Below are 19,325 nucleotides of genomic sequence, written 5' to 3' on the forward strand. Positions count from 1 at the left end.
CTCCACTTGATGATGAAAAACCCAACCCACAAAACTGATCCTTTATTGAATGGCCTAAGCTTGGGGATGATAAAGGTGGGGTGGCAGGGGGCGGCACTGATATACATATAGTACTAGAAAAACTAGTTATGAAAATATGTATAAGAGTTATATTTTAGCAAAATTGCAAATACTAAATGCCAAGATATGAATTGTATGTGTCAAATATGATTGCTGATTATGACTGATGTTTTATGGACAGTGATACTGTCATTCACTACTGATTATATGAAAATGGAATTGGATAATGAATTGATTGATAAATATGACATTTAGCACCACATGAATTGCAAATTGGGAAATACCAACATAGGAATCCCCGTTCTGATTTTTATTTAGGGTAGCCAGTGTAATGTTTTGCCCAGAAATAAATATAAACATATAGTTCTAGAAAAACTAGTTACGAAAATATGTATAAGAATTATATTTTTAGCAAAATTGCAAATACTAAATGCTAAGATATGAATTGTATGTGTCAAATATGATTGCTGATTATGACTGATATTTTATGGACAGTGATACTGTCATTCATCGCTGATTATATGAAAATGGAATTGGATAATAAATTGTTGGATAAATATGACATTTATCATCACATGTATTGCAAATTGGGAAACACCAACATAGGAGTCCCTATTCTGATTTTTATTTTGGGTAGCCAGTGTAATGTTTTGCCCAGAAATAAAGATAAACAGCAGTATCATCAGAACATAAGCAATAATAAACACTAAAACACAACAATTTATCCTCGGAAAACCCTCCAACTTGATGGGAAAAATGCAGCCACGCAATAAAATCACTTTTTATTGAATAATCTGAAGTCTGAAATACAATATGCCCAAACACAAGGTTCAAACTGCAGTAATATTCAGAAGTGCAAGATGTCAATATGTTTTCATATGAACTCCTCTTGAAGAATATATAAAATTGCCTCGACCTTTCATTATCTTGCTGTTACAAAGTGAAGATCCCTTTGTTGTCTTGACCTTCCATTGTCTTGACTCTTCAATGTCTTGACTTGAATATCTACACATGGTATCTTCATCAGCCAATGCTGAAGATTCTTCATGCTCTTCATATGAAAGATCGTTCATAAATAAAGACTCTTCACAACCTCATCATTTTAAAGGATTAGATAATGCAGCAAGAAGTATCTTAAATCTAACAATCACAGGTACGCAGATATCTCCTGCAGCTACCAAACTTTAACACCTTTTTTAGCAAGGAGATATCATTTCAGATTTTTGTCATCATGACAAACACAATGGCTACACCCATGTGTGTGAACAACAAAACTTTATCACGTGATATCGTCATCTCAATATGATGTTCACCATGGCTACTCCCAGAGGGGAATTACAAAAGAGCTAAGTCATGGAGTCTTACACATGACTACCATCATGGCTACTCCCAAAGTATGGATCCTTCATGGCTATTTCCAGAGGGTGGAACAAGGTTTTCACGTCAAATTTCTCTTGCAGAGAAGAATGCATTAACAAGGGATTGCACCTCAAACTTCTCCCTCTCGAAGATATCATTAACAAGGGATGCACCTCGAACTTCTCCCTTATAGACAAGAACTCATTAACAAGGAATTGCACCTAGAACTTCTCATAGAGAACTCCTAAACAAGGATTGCGCCTCAAACTTCTCCAGTTCTCCCTTATAGAGAAGAACTCGTTAACAATGGAATGTTGTTAATGCACCTCAAACTTTTCCCTCGTAAAGAACTAATTAAAGCACATAAAAGGTCATCTAAATGTTGAGACTCACTATCAGCCGAGACTCTTTCTCGACAATGACAACATACTCATAGCTTTGATTATCACAATAAATTAATCAACTCCAATGTTTGACCAGACAAGGATTTTTTGCAGTCCCATTGCTACACGAGCTTGTTGATCTTCTGCAAAGAAATCAACACTCTCCCTCTACCATACAAGCTCCCTCTGAATCTTATTGAGCCTTAAAAAAGACCTCCCTTCTCAGCTTGTCAAGCTTTCCCTTGAATTCCTTATGTAATTTTTCATTATCCTAGGGCTTCACGATCTGTCCTGGAAGCATTTTAGCAAGACTAGTAATAGTCTCAACCTATGTTCGGAAGACAAATATACAAATTAATGCTAGAAGCATACACAATTCACTCTTTCCTATGTTATTGCATTAATTAACTACATAAAATTCATAATTAATATTAAAAAATACTTCTCTTTTTTGTTGATCAATTTAGCAAAACCCTTTTGGATTTTGATCATCATATCCCATACAATTCAATGGATCTAACTGCTACAGAACAGGCGTCCATATCTTATCCAAGAATGTCTTATAGAATCACATAACCACATGTAATGTCCCCATTTTTTGGTAGGCTTCTGCAATTGGACAAGTTATTTCATTATGGTGACCCTCGTGAGCTGATAGGGTGATTAGGGTGTCTCAGTTGCGGTTACTATTTTTAGTAAGTCTATTTTTGGCAGTTGCCATTTTTGTTAGTGCAGTAGTGGCTCTAGCAATTGGGTGTCATCTGTAGTGAATGTGGTTGTTAATTGTGTGAGCTTATATGTATTGATTAATTATTAAAGTCACATTATTATAATAATGTCATTAAGAGATATTACTAAAATAGTTGTGTTGGGAAGTTTCAGGAGCTGAGCTCTTTTGGGAATCTTTTGCAGTTTATGAAGTTGGGTTCATTTGGGAAACTTTTGCTAACAAGAGATTATAAATATGAGATCTTTTAATTGGAAAAGGCATCCGATTGAATATTATTCGCTTTTGTTGTCTTTGTGACATTCTTAAGGTTTTGATATTTGATGCCCTTGCTGAAATAAAAATGTTGAGTTTGAGATACTAAGAAGTGCCTGGCAATTGACAGCTGAGGTATTGTGAGTTGTTTGATCTGAATTATATAATTCCCCCACTGTGTTGTTTGTGTCTAAGGAGATTGATTTTGCCGGAGGTAATTGTGAGACTTGTTAAGTGAATGGTTGTGGATTTATTGCCAACCTGCAAGCTGATTTGAAGCCACAATCTGGGCATTGTATACTGCTGGTTAACAATCTGGAGGGCAGCATTGTAATCATTTCAGGCACAATTGGCATTTACCAAGCCAACACATCTCTTGGGAGGCTGGGTGACATCTCTTTGGTCCTTCGAATTGAAATTGACCAAAATAGTGGCCGTAGGTTTGTTTTCAAGGATCTGTGCTAAAGTTTATAGACCTGCAATTTACTATCTTTCCCTACCATTCCCATTTGAGAGCCAACGTTTCATATCTCCAGCTTGTGATTTGTCTTTCCAAGGGCCATGGTTGCATAACATGAACCCATGTGGGAGTTGTTTATTGTACAAGGTAAATGGATTCTTATCGCATTATGGTATTAGAATATAACGCATAACATGATACTTTATTCATATAAGTAGTATGCAAACAATGATTACAATGATAATGCTGATCCAATAGTTCATTTAGACGATGTACATATACTTTCCCTAAGGAGTGACTCAATTATCATGCAAACAATGATTACAATGATAATGCTGATCCAATAGTTCATTCAGACGATGTACATATACTTTCCTGAAGGAGTGACTCAATTGTCACGCACCCTTTCGGATACAACTCTACCCGTCATCTATAATACTTTTTATTGACAAAATCATCCCCCCCAAAAAGTAAAGTCGTCTTTGGACAACAAAATAGATACAACTTTGACAACAAAACTCAAATTAAAAACGACTAATTACATCAAGATTTAGACACTAAGAAGAGGGATGCATCCCTGGTGTAGTAGACATCCGTGCTGTAAGCTCGTTTAGCTCTGCTCGTAGCTCTTGCACTTGTCCAGTCCGTACTCTTAAATCTGCTTCAGCCTCCATCTGAATCTCCAAGGCTGTTTGCATCATTTCAATAATCTCTTCAAGCTCCCTCTCCTTCGTTGCCACCTGCTCCTTCTCTGCTGCCACCTCCTGTAGCTGACTCCACTGGTCCAAAAATGCTGTCCTCTCAGATTCCCAGGCTGCTCTCTCTGACTCCCAAACTGCCTTCTCTGCAGCCAGTTCTGCCTTCATCGTTGCTACCCTAGCAGTTAACTCCTCTCGAACCCTCTCTGCTGTTACTTGGTCTGCTTGGCTCCTTCGAAGGGCATAATAAGCATCCCTATGTATCTGGACTATCTCCTCAGTCAGAGCCTCTATGCGGCTCTCCATGCTTGTTTCTCTTGTAATGGCCCAATCCTGGCGCATCTCCATAGTTTGTACACTCGCCCATCTGCGCTCCTCAAAACAAATTGTAAAAGCCACTGGACATCTCACTCTCATGAAGGATATGACATTGTCTAGCTCCTTTATCCTTGAATTCAAGACGTGTTTTTGCAGAGGCCACCACTTGGTGAGCCCGAGTCGCTACATCAGCGAGGAATGTTTCCATAACCTCTCTCATCACTGTCTCTAGTCCCATTGTAGGCTGCTATTGGGCACCCATGGCCGTCTCCACTACTTCCGCCATCCACTCAACAATGCTATGTGGTATCCCATTGGTCTGTGTCAGGTGACTCTCCTCCACCTGAGTCTACGTGCCTACAAGATCTCCTTCCGGGGCTACTACTTGTGCAGGTGTGAGAATGTAAAGCAAAACAGGATACTTTATTCATATAAGCAGTATGCAAACAACGATTAAAGTGATAATGCTGACCCAATAGTTCATTGGGACGATGTACATATACTTTCTTGAAGGGGTGACTCAACCGTCACGCGCCCTTTCAGATACAACTCTACCCATTGGCTATAATATTTTTTACCGATAATAGGAGCAAGGAGGATATAAATTTATTTCTTAGGCCTACGGTTAATGTTTTTGTGGATCGGTTCGTTCTCTAGGCTTGTGGACATCGATAAATTGCTGCTGGAGGCAAGATTAATTGCCATTGCAAAATCCGGTTATTTTGTATTTGTTTTGGCCAAGTAAATATAAATCTGAAGCATTAAATTCTAATGTTTCTTATTGTTGCATAATAAAGATACTCAAATTGCTTGTGATTATTGAGAGTTGAATATTACAGAAACATCAGTATTTGTTTGAGAGTCATCCATTATATCTAGTGTATGCATCTATCCATCTAGAATTTATATGCTCTGAAGATTAAGGTTGCTAGCCAAGTGTTCAACAAAATGCCAAATTACTGATTAGTGAAGGAAATTAATGTTGTTTAAACTATAACCAAGTCGGTATTATTACACTACAGAATTCCAACAAGTCATACAATTGCAGATGCTGATCCTTGTCCAGCACATACAACACCGATGTTACTCAATGATAGATCGCATGTGTATCCAACAAAATCATATTACTCATCAAGAAAATAATGAGTCTATCGTAGAATGACCACAACAGACTGTAGCATCTATGCTCACCAGTATACTCTGCTAACAGAATTTGTAAACATAAACTCTAGTGGTTACAACAGCAATAGATTCTTTTACAAAAATTCCCCATCAACATACAACAGGGAACCAAATGCTACATCAAGCACACTAGAAAGATCACAGTATGTGTGCTGGTGAAACCATTGCAGGTATGCAGAAAGGACTGTATACAAGGAAATACAGTGTTATCCACACAACAATAGCTGTATCTTGAACTAAATAAAGGAAAATCTCTCAAGTAATAACTACTACTGTCACTTCGATCCTAATGATGTTTAAATCCGCTGTCATACCATGTTAATGTGTTGTCCAAAAATAAAGATAAACAACAATAATATCAGAACAAAAGCAATAATGAACACTAGGGCACAAATTGATCCTAGAAAAGCAGTCCAACTTGAGGGAAAAAGCCCAACCACACAATAAAATCACTTTTTATTGAATAATCAGACGTCTGAAATACATATATGCCCAAACACAAGGCTTAAACTGCAGAAATATTCAGAAGCACAAGATGTCAATATGTTTTCATATGAACTCCTCTTGAAGAATATATAGAATTGCCTTGACCCTTCATTATCTTGCCATTATAAAGTGAAGATCGCTTCATTGTTTTGACCTCTTTCATTGTATTGACTCTTCAATGTCTACACATGATCTCTTCATTAGCCAATGCTGAAGACTCTCATGATCTTCAAAATGTGTGGCTCTTCATATGAAAGATCATTCATAAACAAAGACTCTTCACAACTACATAATGTTAAAGGATTAGATAATGCAGCAGCATCTCAAATATAATGCTGATACAATCACAGCTACGCAGATATCTCCTACAGCTACCAAACTTTAACAGTCAGCATAATCAACATAATGTATGCCATAGCAGCTGGAAACCCTTATAAATTGCCCATATTGGGTTTGCAAATGATCTGAAAATGTCCTTTAATCAACTAAAAATATATGTATAAATTTGGTTTGCTTGCAAATTCATAAAATCAAGGTTGCATGGGGATGAGGGTAATTAGGGTATGGGTACGTGTACGATTTTTTTTAATAGGGACGAGGATACTTGTGTACGTCAATCGTTTTCAAAATATAATTTAATATTTTATAGAGAATCTAAAATATAAGTCATGACAATGAGTTTTCAAAACAATAACAGTGATAAAGTTTGCAGATGTAATATATTGTTTTCAGTGTCAGAATTGCAATATGTTTGTAATAATAATATATGCTAAATATTTAGATGCATAAGAGAGAAGGCAAACTTTAAACATGAACAAGATCATAAATCATATAACAATGACATATTGCAAATGATAAACTTCTGACTTGAACAATGATACAGTTTACTGCTAATCAGTATTATTTCAAAGTTTCAAACTGTTTACGTATTGAATTAAGCTTGATAAATATCAAGCTGATAGGCAAAAAAAAATCAGAAATTTAAACCAAGGTCCTCAAACATGATGCTCTCCATTGAGTATATGCACTGAGTGCTGGTACATGGGTACATGTATCAGTACATACTACGCGTCCCAGGGTTATGGGTACGAGTACCCATGCAGCATAGTATGTAATTTTAAAAAAAAAATTACACTTTTGAGATGTCTAGAGATGGGAAACTTTACAAAGTCATTGAGATGCTCTGGGGACTTCTAGGCATCTTGGAGACTCCTGGCTGTCTCCTGCTGTCCCAGTGGTGATGGCAGGACCTCAGGGGGAAACACATCCCAAATATCATGTCCCCGAAACTGAGAGAAATGCTGATATTTAGTGGAATAAGAGAAAACAGCTTCACGAGTAATGAAGTTTGTGGTAGAAACTATGAAGATAAATGATCAATGGTCAATAGGAATTGTGAACATGCATCTTCCTTCCTCTGCAAATGCTGATATAAAATGGGAAGGGTTTGGAATATTTTAGAGTGTTTATTTGCAGCGTTTTGAAAATGCGTTTTTGGGCTTAGTAGGGGCATGTTATCTGTGGGGATGCCTTGACATCCCGAGGATGGTTTTGGATGTGTTGCTTGCAGCCAGGGAGGTGTCCTTGTGGATCCATGACAAATATTTATACTAATCACAAATAGCATGTTTTTCCATTGAATTTGACTTCTATCCACTCTACTAAAAAGTTAAAATCCATCGGAAGCTTCTCAGTAAACGTAGCTAAATCATATGAACAGCAGCCAGGTTCACAAAACAAACAGAGTAGTTCCCACAAACAAAAATTAAGTTTGAGAAAAAAGAGAACTGATCATGGAATTTCTAAATCAGGACAATTTTAGCTGGACATGTAGGTCAATTGAGGTTAGGATGAGACATTATGTCAGTTAATGTGGATCCACTCTGATTGAAATAAACATGTGGTTTTGTGGTTTTTCATTTAGAATTTTAGAAAGGTCTATTGCTACCATTATTTCATTTCATTCATACTGTAGGTTGTGTGCAATATTTGTGTTTTATTTGATCTGTGTCTTCACTCCTGTGCATTATAGAAATCTATTTGACTGGATTCATAAATATGCAAGCTTAGTCTTTTGTTTCAATAAAATAATTTTTAGTTTCCTGGAGTAAGAACTAATAAATCTTTGCTTCAGGTAAATTCAACACTTGTTTCAGCAATTTGTACCCGGCGAATACATTACAGAGGCCATGAACGTAGAATTCTGATTTGTTATCCTGACACAGATCTAATGATGGCTAAGGAAATAATGGAGGCTAGGGGAATAAAGCAACTTCCTGTGGTTACAAGAGTGGGTGAGCGAAGGCAAGAGCAGGGGCATAAGCTTGTTGGTTTACTATATTATGATGCCATTCCTGATTGTGTCAGGTGGACTTTTTCATCCAATCTTTATAATAACTATTTAGGAACATTGAGTGTTTGTTGTTTTAACTTTACATTTGTGGTTTCCTACTGAACATGTTTTTGTAATTAAAATTTAACCGAATTTCTGGTATTTTCAATTATGTGATTCAGGGAAGCTAGACAACAGGTTGTGATGCTAGTCAACCAATCAAGAAAGGATAAAAATGATGAGATACTGCTTGCTGGGCATTGAGAGTATACATTTTGAATCAGCCCTCCAGAAATTGCCTAGGTGGTACCTGCATATGAAATGTAGTTTTCAGGCAGAAAAGCTTCCTTTCTGACATTTATGAGTCATTAATTTGAGTGGCATTTGACAGCTCTACATAATAATAATGTTATGTATGATGCTTGGAGCTACTGAGAGATAGGACGTATGTTTCCATATGCCAACTTATTCTGTATACTATGACAAGCCATCATCCATTGAAAATATAATAGCATAATATAGTATCACAGATCTCTCTCTTTCCTCAGCATTTGCCATGTTGAAATGTACTGATTTTTATTTAGAAAAGGCAAAAAGGCAAGTCATTATTATAATTCATTTTTCCAATAATGCGTTATAACTTATTACATTATATCATACAGATCTTGATGCCATAAATGTGTCACCTCTAGGTTTATCTCACTGAAATATATTTGTCTTTAATTGTCCTCATCTGTTTTCTTAAAGGCACTTTGCCTGTACTCCCCTTTGCTTACCTCTCAAATTAGTATTTCAGAATATTCAATCAGCTGAACTTACTGAAAACGTTGATAGCCATGTTTCAGTACACTGTGTAGAAGATATTGGTAGGCCAGGTGGCATAGTTCACATTGGAGCATTGTTTTGAACTGTTATTGATACATTTCTTGAAGGCACTTGTGCTTAGTCCTGGTCTTATGTATCATTCCAACATAGTGTTCCAGTGCCTTCTCCACTCCTTTCTCTTGTGGGAATCATCAAGGAATTACAAAATTGCATGATTGGCAAGATTGGGAAGATGTCGGTGCAATGAATCATTTTTTTCCTAGCAAGACAACTGATCATGAAAAGGGAACAGATTTTTCTTGAACAGCCCTTCAGGCATATGACAGGCTATTGGAAAGAAATAATTATCAATAGGATTCTCAAAATAGAATGGAATTCAATTACATCAAATACGAGGATTTCTTCACTAGGTATGCACATTTGATTCGTTGTCCTTAAATTAATGGTGCTGTGACAAATGTAGGAGCTTTGTTGGCAAAACCACTTATCTTGTTACTTGACTTGACCAACAAAAGTTAATTTATCAGTTAAATGTTGCTTCAGAGTTATAGTACATATAGCTCAAAACTCAAGTGTTAGGTTAAATTTAATCTTATTGCAAGTCTTCATGTTTCTTGTATTGGTTGTCCACCGGTTGACTTTCATGATCTCCCACATGGTATTAAGTGCCCAATGGAATGGGTGATGGGTAACATATCCATGACTACTACTAATTATTCACATACAAAAGTATGCTTAAAGTTATGCAGTCATATCTATGGTTATGAGTAAGGCAATTTTTTTTGTTTGGAGGTTGAGACCTGCAAGCTGTACTTGAAGAGCACAGGATTATATTGGGGGGCGGGTGGTGAATCAACATAACAAAAACTTATACCTTTTAAAACTTTTATCCAAACAATTGCCTAATTAACTTTGAATGCTGAAATAAACAATTATGCACATGAACACAAAAACTCAAAGATTTACGTGGAAACCTAATGCGAGAAAAACCATGGCAAATAATTGCTTTTTACATAAATTTGTTCTTTACAATGATTTGTAAGCTGACCTACTAGAGGCACCTACCCCTATTTTATGAGCACCAACACTGAAAGCACAAACTCCCACACTTGCAGGCACCAACCTACTACTAGAAGAATCAACTCCACTTTTGACTTCGTGAGCACCAACCCCCTGCACACACACTGCTTTTTCACCTTGGCGATGTCACTTAACTGATGATGAATACGCTAAATGCACAATATTTCTTCTTTAATCTGAAACTTGTCTCTGCATGGACTCTTTTCTTTCGACACATACACACATACATAATGAAATATTTTGATTTACTGTATATATATATTCTTGTAAATTCTTATATTTCTTATACTTCTGCATTAATCATCTTCTATTCTCTTTTATGTCTGCTTATCTCATTCATTCTTTTTCTCCACATTATAATCTTTCTCACACATTTTCTTCTCTTCCGCTCTCTTATCCACAACTTTCATCTCTAGATGAGTCTATGTTTATATCTTTTTATTCCAAGAGTTATGTCTCTTGACAAGAGACGTCCCTTATCAACATAACTTTTCATTTAATAACATTCACTAAGACCTTAATCACATCTTTATTTTTTTAATTTTTAAAATTTTTTATGGTAATAATGCACTCCTTCAATTTCTTTGATCATCGGGCATCTTCTCATTCATTGCCACAAATTTGGATTGCTGGAACGTCACTTGCTATTGCGTCTTTTTATCATTCTCTATGTCGATGCTATACTTGTAATATGTCAATCATTGTCTTCATATATTGTATCTCACTAATCTTGCGCGCTTCCTTGATTGTTTACATATGCTCACGATAGTCATCATTGCTGACTTATCTCTATTTATAAACTCCGTGTTACGTTTTTGTACTGAATTGAAGTCTTAACTTTGTCATTTTGTTTCATATCGATATATATTCCTTCAAACTTATTTTGGTTTCATTTTTACGTAGTTTTCTATAAAGTTGTATTATCTCTTGGGAATAATTAAGTATGTGTTAGGAAGTTGTAGTTATCGAAGGGAGTTATAACGTGACGATTGAGTCACAACCCTTCAGGTAGTATCTGTATGTTTTGTCATTTACGAGAAAGGCATCAGATGATTATCTCATATTGTCTTGTATTGGCATGTGATGTACTTGAGAGAAGCATTAATGGAATAAACAATTGTGGTTTCCTGAAACATTGTATTTGCATTTAATTTTGTATTGCCTTCCTATCTCCGTAGCATGTATTAAACTTAGTTTATTGTAGCCAGTAAACATTGGGCGTCGTTACCTTTAAAAGATTCTGGGAAGTAGCGGTGATTAAATGATGAAGGGAATGTGATTAGACAACCATCAGATAACGAGCGTAACAAGGAAGACGAGAACCTTGAGTTGTTTGAGGGTGAAGGAGTGCTAGCAAGAGACTTTGTGTCACTACTTCAAGCATCCGTAGAAACACACGTGCGTAGAGAAGAAGCACAAGAAGGAATTCCTGAAGGTTTTGTTTGGAGTGCACTCGGAGTTAGTCCTATTGTTGACTGTTTGATGAGTCGTCTTCCACGGTTACTAGCACAAACATTGTTGGCATTCATAATTGAAGGGTGGAAATTAACAGAGTGAACTGATGTCAACGAATCTTGAAAAACTTCTACCGAGAGTAGGAGGAATGTCGTCATCAGGAAGAGGAAGATGAACCCTGTTGTAGGGGAGACATGAAGTGAACCTGAAGGGAAATGAATAAAGAGAACAAAATGTCATGATTATGTCCAATAGAGACATGAATTGTAGATAAAAGATTATATAAATAAAAATGTTCTTAAATTTTTAATTGCGTGTTATTACTTTTGTGTGGATTAAGTGAAATATTTATGACAAACTAATTGAATAGGAATAGAAATACAAAAATGAAATAGAATGGGAAGCCATTAGAAGGGTTGTACTATTGCAACAACAAGCCGACAAAAGCCGACAAAAGGCAAAATTTTTGGAGAATCGTTGAAAGACGATTAGAAGAGGTCGAAGGTGAGGCAGTAGGGAGTGGACACGAAGAGGAGTTTGGCTACGATGATGAACGAAATAGTGAGGACTTCATTGAAGAAACGAGAAGTTTTCTTGGGAACCCAACCTTAATGTATGAAGGTAAGGGAGGCTCAAAGGAGGGAGAGAGGAAGTCGAGAGTAGAGATGCTAAGGATACTAGTGTTGCCACAAGTATCAAAGTGACTGAGGGGCATAGGAATCAAAGCACTTTACCATGCTTAGATACTCTCAGTGGTTCATAGACACCAAGTAAAGGTGTACGAAATACTTTCGGCAACTAGACACTAAGCTCAAGGATACCAACATAGCCTATGGTATCAACACCACCTACACAACTGACACAACTAGTCGCACAAGAAGCACTTACTCTAGCCATTATGGTGGGGTAGAAACAAAACTGCCTAAATTCACAGAGACGGGAAAGATCTTGTGCGACACTGCAAAACATGCAAGGTGATTTGGACAACCAATGGGGTCACAAATTAGGATGATTGGGTAAGGCAATTCCCAACCACATTGTGGGGAGTAGTCATTGACTGATTCTCCGATGTTGAGAATACAAAGGTGGCCACATGGGCGAACTTGAAGAAAGAATTTCAGAAAGAATTATGGTTGCTAAGGGATGCCAATGAAATTTTGGGGAAAACCCATAATACAAAACAAGCCAAAGATGAAACCATTGGAGGGTACAAATAGAGACTCAAAGAATTGGTGGGGAAGATGGAAAGTCTACCGACAAATTGAAGAAGCATTTGTTTGTTGAAGGGTTAAAGCCTAGCCTTCGAAGGCAAATGAGGATAGTATCTCGAGCATTGTACATCGATGCTTATAACCAAACAATGGATCTCAAGAGAGACCAAAATGACGAAGAAAAAGAACAAATTGTTTGATGACAACAATGATGACTCTTCTGGAGAGAGTAGTAGTGAAGAGTCAAGCAAGAAGATTCAAGCCCTAAAAAATGATACGCTCCAAATGATGAAAGAATTAAACACCATGAAAACAACACCACTAGAAGTGATGAAGGGGACTTGTGTTGTACGGATTGCAAGGAGGAAGGTCATACGAAGGGTTCTCGTTTGAAGAAGCAATTTTGTGACATCTGTCAAATTGCTAGACATTCCACTAAAGAATGTCCATACAACATGAAAACAAGAGGGCCTCAACAAATCTTAATGACAAGGTAAGCATCCACTTTAAGTGTGGATGCGACAAACACAAACACAAATATGGCTTTGTGTAGCAGGTATAGAAATAATTGGTGTGGAGGAAGAGGTGGAACCAATAATAATAATAATAACGAGGGTCGTAGCTGTATCCAATATGATGAAAGTGGACGCCCAATGATATACTGTTGAACATGTAACCAGTGGGGACACTTTGCAAGAGATTGCACGAGGGCAAAACTGCCACAGTTTCTATGCAAATGGTGTGACCCAGAGACCACGATAATGCGAAGTGCCCGAAACTTGGAGTAAATCATTTGAACCTTGAAGGGAACAGAGAGGAGGTCCTCGCAGTCACTCGAGCACAGGCAAAGAAGGCTACCTACCCAAACCTCAAAACTAGGAAAAGGAGAATGTGGGAAGCAAAGGCAGACATCAAAAAAGAAATGATGACACAACGAAGGTCGATGAGCGACACCTCTAGCACCTCATTAAGGTGTCAGGGGAAACAGAACATCGTTCAACATGTGTTGCAAACTGAAATCCCCATCAAGTTGAAAGACCTAGTTGCTATGCCGCAACTAAGAACAACCTTGCTAAATGTGATACCATCCTTGAAGGCGTCGAGTGGGACAAAAAATAAGGTAACCCATGGTAAAGGGGAAAACTCTTTCAAGAAGGAGAATCCTCTCAGTATTGCAGAAGACCCCATGTTTCTCGCGGTAAACACTAGAAGGCATCCAACAATGGTAGAAATGGGCATTTGGGAACCATTTTGATAGTTGTGTACGATGGTTTCAGGGTCAATACTTTACTAGAAGAGACATGGAGAAAATTGGGGCGCCCTACATTGTGGCTGCAAACATTTAAGGTCAAAAGTGCCAATCAACACGACATCAAACCCATCAAGACTCTAATGGCACAATGAGTCATGATTGGGACAAAACCCTTTGTCTTGGATTTCGTGGTGATACCACCGAAAAGAAAAGGGTATGATGCTATCCTTGGCAAATTTTGGTTGGTGCAGGCGAAGGAAAATTGTGACTGGAAGAGGAATGCTCTCCTAATGGAGAGAGGGGGTCAAAAGTTTACAATCGACCTACTCACACAAATGGTGAGCGAGGACTTGGCATCTTTAGAGTTAGAAAGAGAGGGAGAAATGGATGAAGGGAAACAACGAATGGAACCAAACAAAGGTGGAGTTTTGGAAATAGAGGGATGTTCCGACAATGATTTGGACTCATTGAATGGACTCTTTCATTGGTAAATGGAAGATTATGAACTGTTCCATTGCACCATGTTATAGGTGGGTGAAGGAGAGAAAAAACCTAACTTCCCTTCAGAGCACACTGAATATAAAGGAGAGATGCAAATTATGGATGTAGTTGAGCATTAGTTTGACAAAGAGAAACCAATTAAGTATGAGGAGCCTTTGGTGAAGGCAATGAACTTGGGAGACAAAGCCAATTCGAAGAATATTTTTGTGGGTAATGACTGGAACCCCATACAAAAGGCAACTATGTTCAATTTTTTTTTATCGTGTATAAATATGTATTTGCTTGGACTTATAAGGATTTAAAGGGGGTTCCACTTGAACTTTGCATCTATTAGATACTGCTAGTCCAAGGGGTCGTACTTGTACGCAATTGTCTGTACATGATGAATACAAACAATGTAGCAGAGGTGAGCAAAGAGATTGAAAGGATGCTTGATGTAGACATCATCTTTTGGCTGTAGATGAGCGAGTGGGTGTCCCCAATCGTCATTTTGTTGAAGGATGCTAATCAAATTAGAATGTGTGGACTTTTGATGTTCGAATGGAGTCACCATCAAGGATTAGTTTCCAATACCTTTCATGGATAGCATTCTGGAGGAAGTGGTAGGACATGAGCTCTATTTAGTCATGGTTGGGTTTTCTAGGTATAACCATATATCCATCGTTGACGAGGATAAATTGAAAACAAATTTCATAGTGGAAGATGGAGTTTATGCCCTTCAGACTCTCTAATGCTCCAACAATATTCCAGAGGATCATCCTGCACATTTTGATGAGATGTCAGTTTGGAACTTCAAAGCTTTTCTTGATGATTGGTCCATCTTTAGTGTTGAGGACAAGCACCTGGTAGCCCTATGGGAATGTATGGAGAGATGCCAATGAGCTAGGTTGGTACTTAATCCTCAAAAGTGCAGTTTTATGGTGCCTCAGGGGAAACTATTGGGACACATCATGTGCAAAACTAGATTGAAGATTGGGACACATCAGTTTTATGCCCTCTATTTATGCGTACAATTGAATGCCCTTCAGACTCTCTAATGCTCCAACAATATTCCAGAGGATCATCCTGCACATTTTGATGAGATGTCAGTTTGGAACTTCAAAGCTTTTCTTGATGATTGGTCCATCTTTAGTGTTGAGGACAAGCACCTGGTAGCCCTATGGGAATGTATGGAGAGATGCCAATGAGCTAGGTTGGTACTTAATCCTCAAAAGTGCAGTTTTATGGTGCCTCAGGGGAAACTATTGGGACACATCATGTGCAAAACTAGATTGAAGATTGGGACACATCAGTTTTATGCCCTCTATTTATGCGTACAATTGAATGCCCTTCAGACTCTCTAATGCTCCAACAATATTCCAGAGGATCATCCTGCACATTTTGATGAGATGTCAGTTTGGAACTTCAAAGCTTTTCTTGATGATTGGTCCATCTTTAGTGTTGAGGACAAGCACCTGGTAGCCCTATGGGAATGTATGGAGAGATGCCAATGAGCTAGGTTGGTACTTAATCCTCAAAAGTGCAGTTTTATGGTGCCTCAGGGGAAACTATTGGGACACATCATGTGCAAAACTAGATTGAAGATTGGGACACATCAGTTTTATGCCCTCTATTTATGCGTACAATTGAATGCCCTTCAGACTCTCTAATGCTCCAACAATATTCCAGAGGATCATCCTGCACATTTTGATGAGATGTCAGTTTGGAACTTCAAAGCTTTTCTTGATGATTGGTCCATCTTTAGTGTTGAGGACAAGCACCTGGTAGCCCTATGGGAATGTATGGAGAGATGCCAATGAGCTAGGTTGGTACTTAATCCTCAAAAGTGCAGTTTTATGGTGCCTCAGGGGAAACTATTGGGACACATCATGTGCAAAACTAGATTGAAGATGAATTCGGATAAGGCGCGGGTAATTTTGGAGATGGAACCTCTGATGGATATGATCGGGGTGAAGTCGTTCTCGGAACCCACTGGACAAGTTGATTTGGAAGGGAGAACCCTACATGTGGGGAACAGAGTAGGAGAAGGCATTCAAAGAGCTCAAGTCGAGGCTAATAGGAGCACCTATTCTCACTTACCCAAACTAGGACAAGGAATTCCATATCCATGTGGACGCATCAAATTTTTCCATCAGGGCAACCCTAGCACAAATAGCTGACCATGGACTAGACAACCCTATTTATTTTGCAAGTATGCTTCTATCAAAGACTGAGAAGAACTACAATACAATGGAGAGGGAAGCACTCAGGATGGTTTACACCGTACAAACATTTGACACTACTTATTAGCGACTTTATCTATTTTCTTTGTGGACCACTAGGCTATGATGTGTTTGGTGAATAATGCCATCATTCAAGGGCAAGTAAGTAGATGGCTAGACTTATTGCAGGAGTTTACATTCAACATTGTGGTACGACATCATAAGAGCCATGTAAGCAACGGTCACTTATCATGAATCAAATCGGGAGAGCCACTCGAAGGAATAAATAATGACTTTCCATCTGTACATGTGTTTCAGATAACAGTGCTACCATGTCGTACATAAGTATTGGAGAATATCTCTTCGAGGGGCAGTTTTCATGAGAGAAGCAACCAAGTAAACGCTGAAAGTTGGTGTTGAGGAGCATGATATTCTAGTTGACTAACATATTGTTGTACAAGATGGGGCTTGATCAAGTCCTTTGCCAATGCGTTATGGAGGTCTCGAGTGTATTGAGGGAAGCACATGAAGCTCCCACAGGAGGACACATGAGACTAGACACAATGACATGAAATGCGGTGCTAGCTGGATTGTGGTAGCCAATGGTCTACAATGATGCACAAGAATGGGTAGTAAGCTGCGATGTGTTAGAGAGAAGGGAAGTTGGGGACTAGATTTTGTTGAGCGACTCAAGACAAGTTGAGCATGGTAGTGCATGTATATCATCGTAGCAACTGAATACCTTACTAAATGGGCTGAGGCACGAGCTCTCTCGAAAATGATATACCCATCCAACTTATGAGCGATCAAGGTGGACACTTCGTCATGTCATGTGATAAAATTGGTCATGATCAAATTCAATTTTTTTAATCCTATTTCAAGCCCATACTGCTTGAGAGCAAATGGTTAGGTTGAACCCATAAACAAGATATGGGTGTCAGTAATATACAAATCATGCATAATTGAGGAGGATTTCTATTATCATCCATACTATGGGCTTATCATACCATTTACAAGGTCATCAGGGGACATACACCCTTCCAACTGAAGTATGAACATGAGGCTATCATACCAGCTTAGTTTATGGTGCCAAGTCTTAGGATTGCTATTGAGAGCGAATTGGGAGATATGGAGAGCATGAGGGAGAGACTGTATAATCTCAACAAATTGGATGAAAGATATCTCATGACACAGTGGGCAACCAAAATAGTGCAACAACAATTGAAAGTGTGACAAGATACACACTTGAAGAGGACAAGATTTGCATCGGTACAATTAGTGAAGATGCTTGGGCCTTACAAAGTATGGGAGATTGGTGACAATGGAGCAATTAAACCGTGGAGTCTAGATGGAAAGGAGATAGTAGACCCAGTTTATGGTTCAAAGCTAAAGATTTACCTTTAGAGGCATGAGAGTCCATGAGGTAATGACCCATGCCCAAATAGGCGAAAAAAGATAGACTTAGGCAAAGATTAAAAAACAAAACAAAAACAAAAAAAAATGAAAAAAGGAAGCTACCATATCATACAACATTGTACAATCACGAAAACAAAGACATGAAGCACAACGTACAACTAATGCATTAAAGTAAATAACATTCCAAAGGCAAAATATAATTTCTAGTACCGTACGGAGAAAGGAAAGGAAATTGGAGGTGAGGATAGGAAAACAATATAGGATACAAGGCAATTGAAGGGATAAGATATCATATTGTCTTATATGAAAGCCATTGTGCACCCTTTCTAGGAAGATACAAGTCTTTCGGTGAATGAGAAACACATCTACCGCCCGCGAGTGGCACCGTACAACAAGAAGGAAAGAAAATTTGTAAGGGTTCATCGTACAATAGTGGAAAAGTGTGAGTAGAGCATAGTGAGATTGACCATATCGTACGGTAGTTCAAGAGCACTTCAGATGAAGAGAAAAGTGGACCGTATATTACAAGGAAGACGAAGAATGAAGAGAGAGAGTTTGTAAGTGTCTGTTGGTGTAATGAAGTATTACTAATTACACTTTACTTAAGTTTACTTAATGCATTTCATATTAGTTGTCATGTAGATACATAGGAGTTTGCACTTTGAGCACATGAAATCTCACACCTCTCTTTGTGCTCTTATCCTCTCGTTGTTGCACATACTTTCATGCACAATTTTGGATAACCCACCTTTGGTGGACATGTGCTTAGTTATTATGCTTATCACTTGCATGACTCCTAGCGATCTTGCATTGCCTATATATTCAGGCACATCTACATGTATTGTATCTCATTATCTGAATCCAAATAATGGCATGAACATTGTACTCTTGACCATTATTGACTTAATTGATCATTTTTCCCATCTCTCTCTTGTGTTATCTATTGAGCTTCTAGATCTTGGCATTATATTCATTGCCTAAAGCAAATTCTTACATGGTATTAGAGCCATAGGAGTTTCATTTCATAGCTTATTTGGAGATAATTTTGTTACACGTCAAGATTGGAGTTTGTTGGTGCAAATCAGATATTAGCATCACTTTTAGACAGTCCAAAAATCCCTACA

General features: G+C 37.9%; 1 protein-coding gene across 1 annotated transcript in view; it reads left to right on the plus strand.

The window, feature by feature from the left end:
- Positions 1 to 8,810, plus strand: part of CLC-F (chloride channel F) — a 57,929-nt gene extending 49,119 nt beyond the window's left edge. Inside the window, exons 8-9 of the mRNA XM_089790231.1 lie at positions 8,063 to 8,295; positions 8,443 to 8,810. Of these exons, the coding sequence (XP_089646357.1) occupies positions 8,063 to 8,295; positions 8,443 to 8,524 (315 nt within the window). The 3' untranslated portion in view covers positions 8,525 to 8,810. The remainder of the gene's footprint in view (positions 1 to 8,062; positions 8,296 to 8,442) is intronic.
- The last annotated feature ends 10,515 nt before the right edge of the window (positions 8,811 to 19,325 follow it).

Source organism: Cupressus sempervirens, chromosome 1, assembly GCF_028749045.1.
Source record: "Cupressus sempervirens isolate cs-2001-9-10 chromosome 1, ASM2874904v1, whole genome shotgun sequence".
NCBI lineage: Eukaryota > Viridiplantae > Streptophyta > Pinopsida > Cupressales > Cupressaceae > Cupressus > Cupressus sempervirens.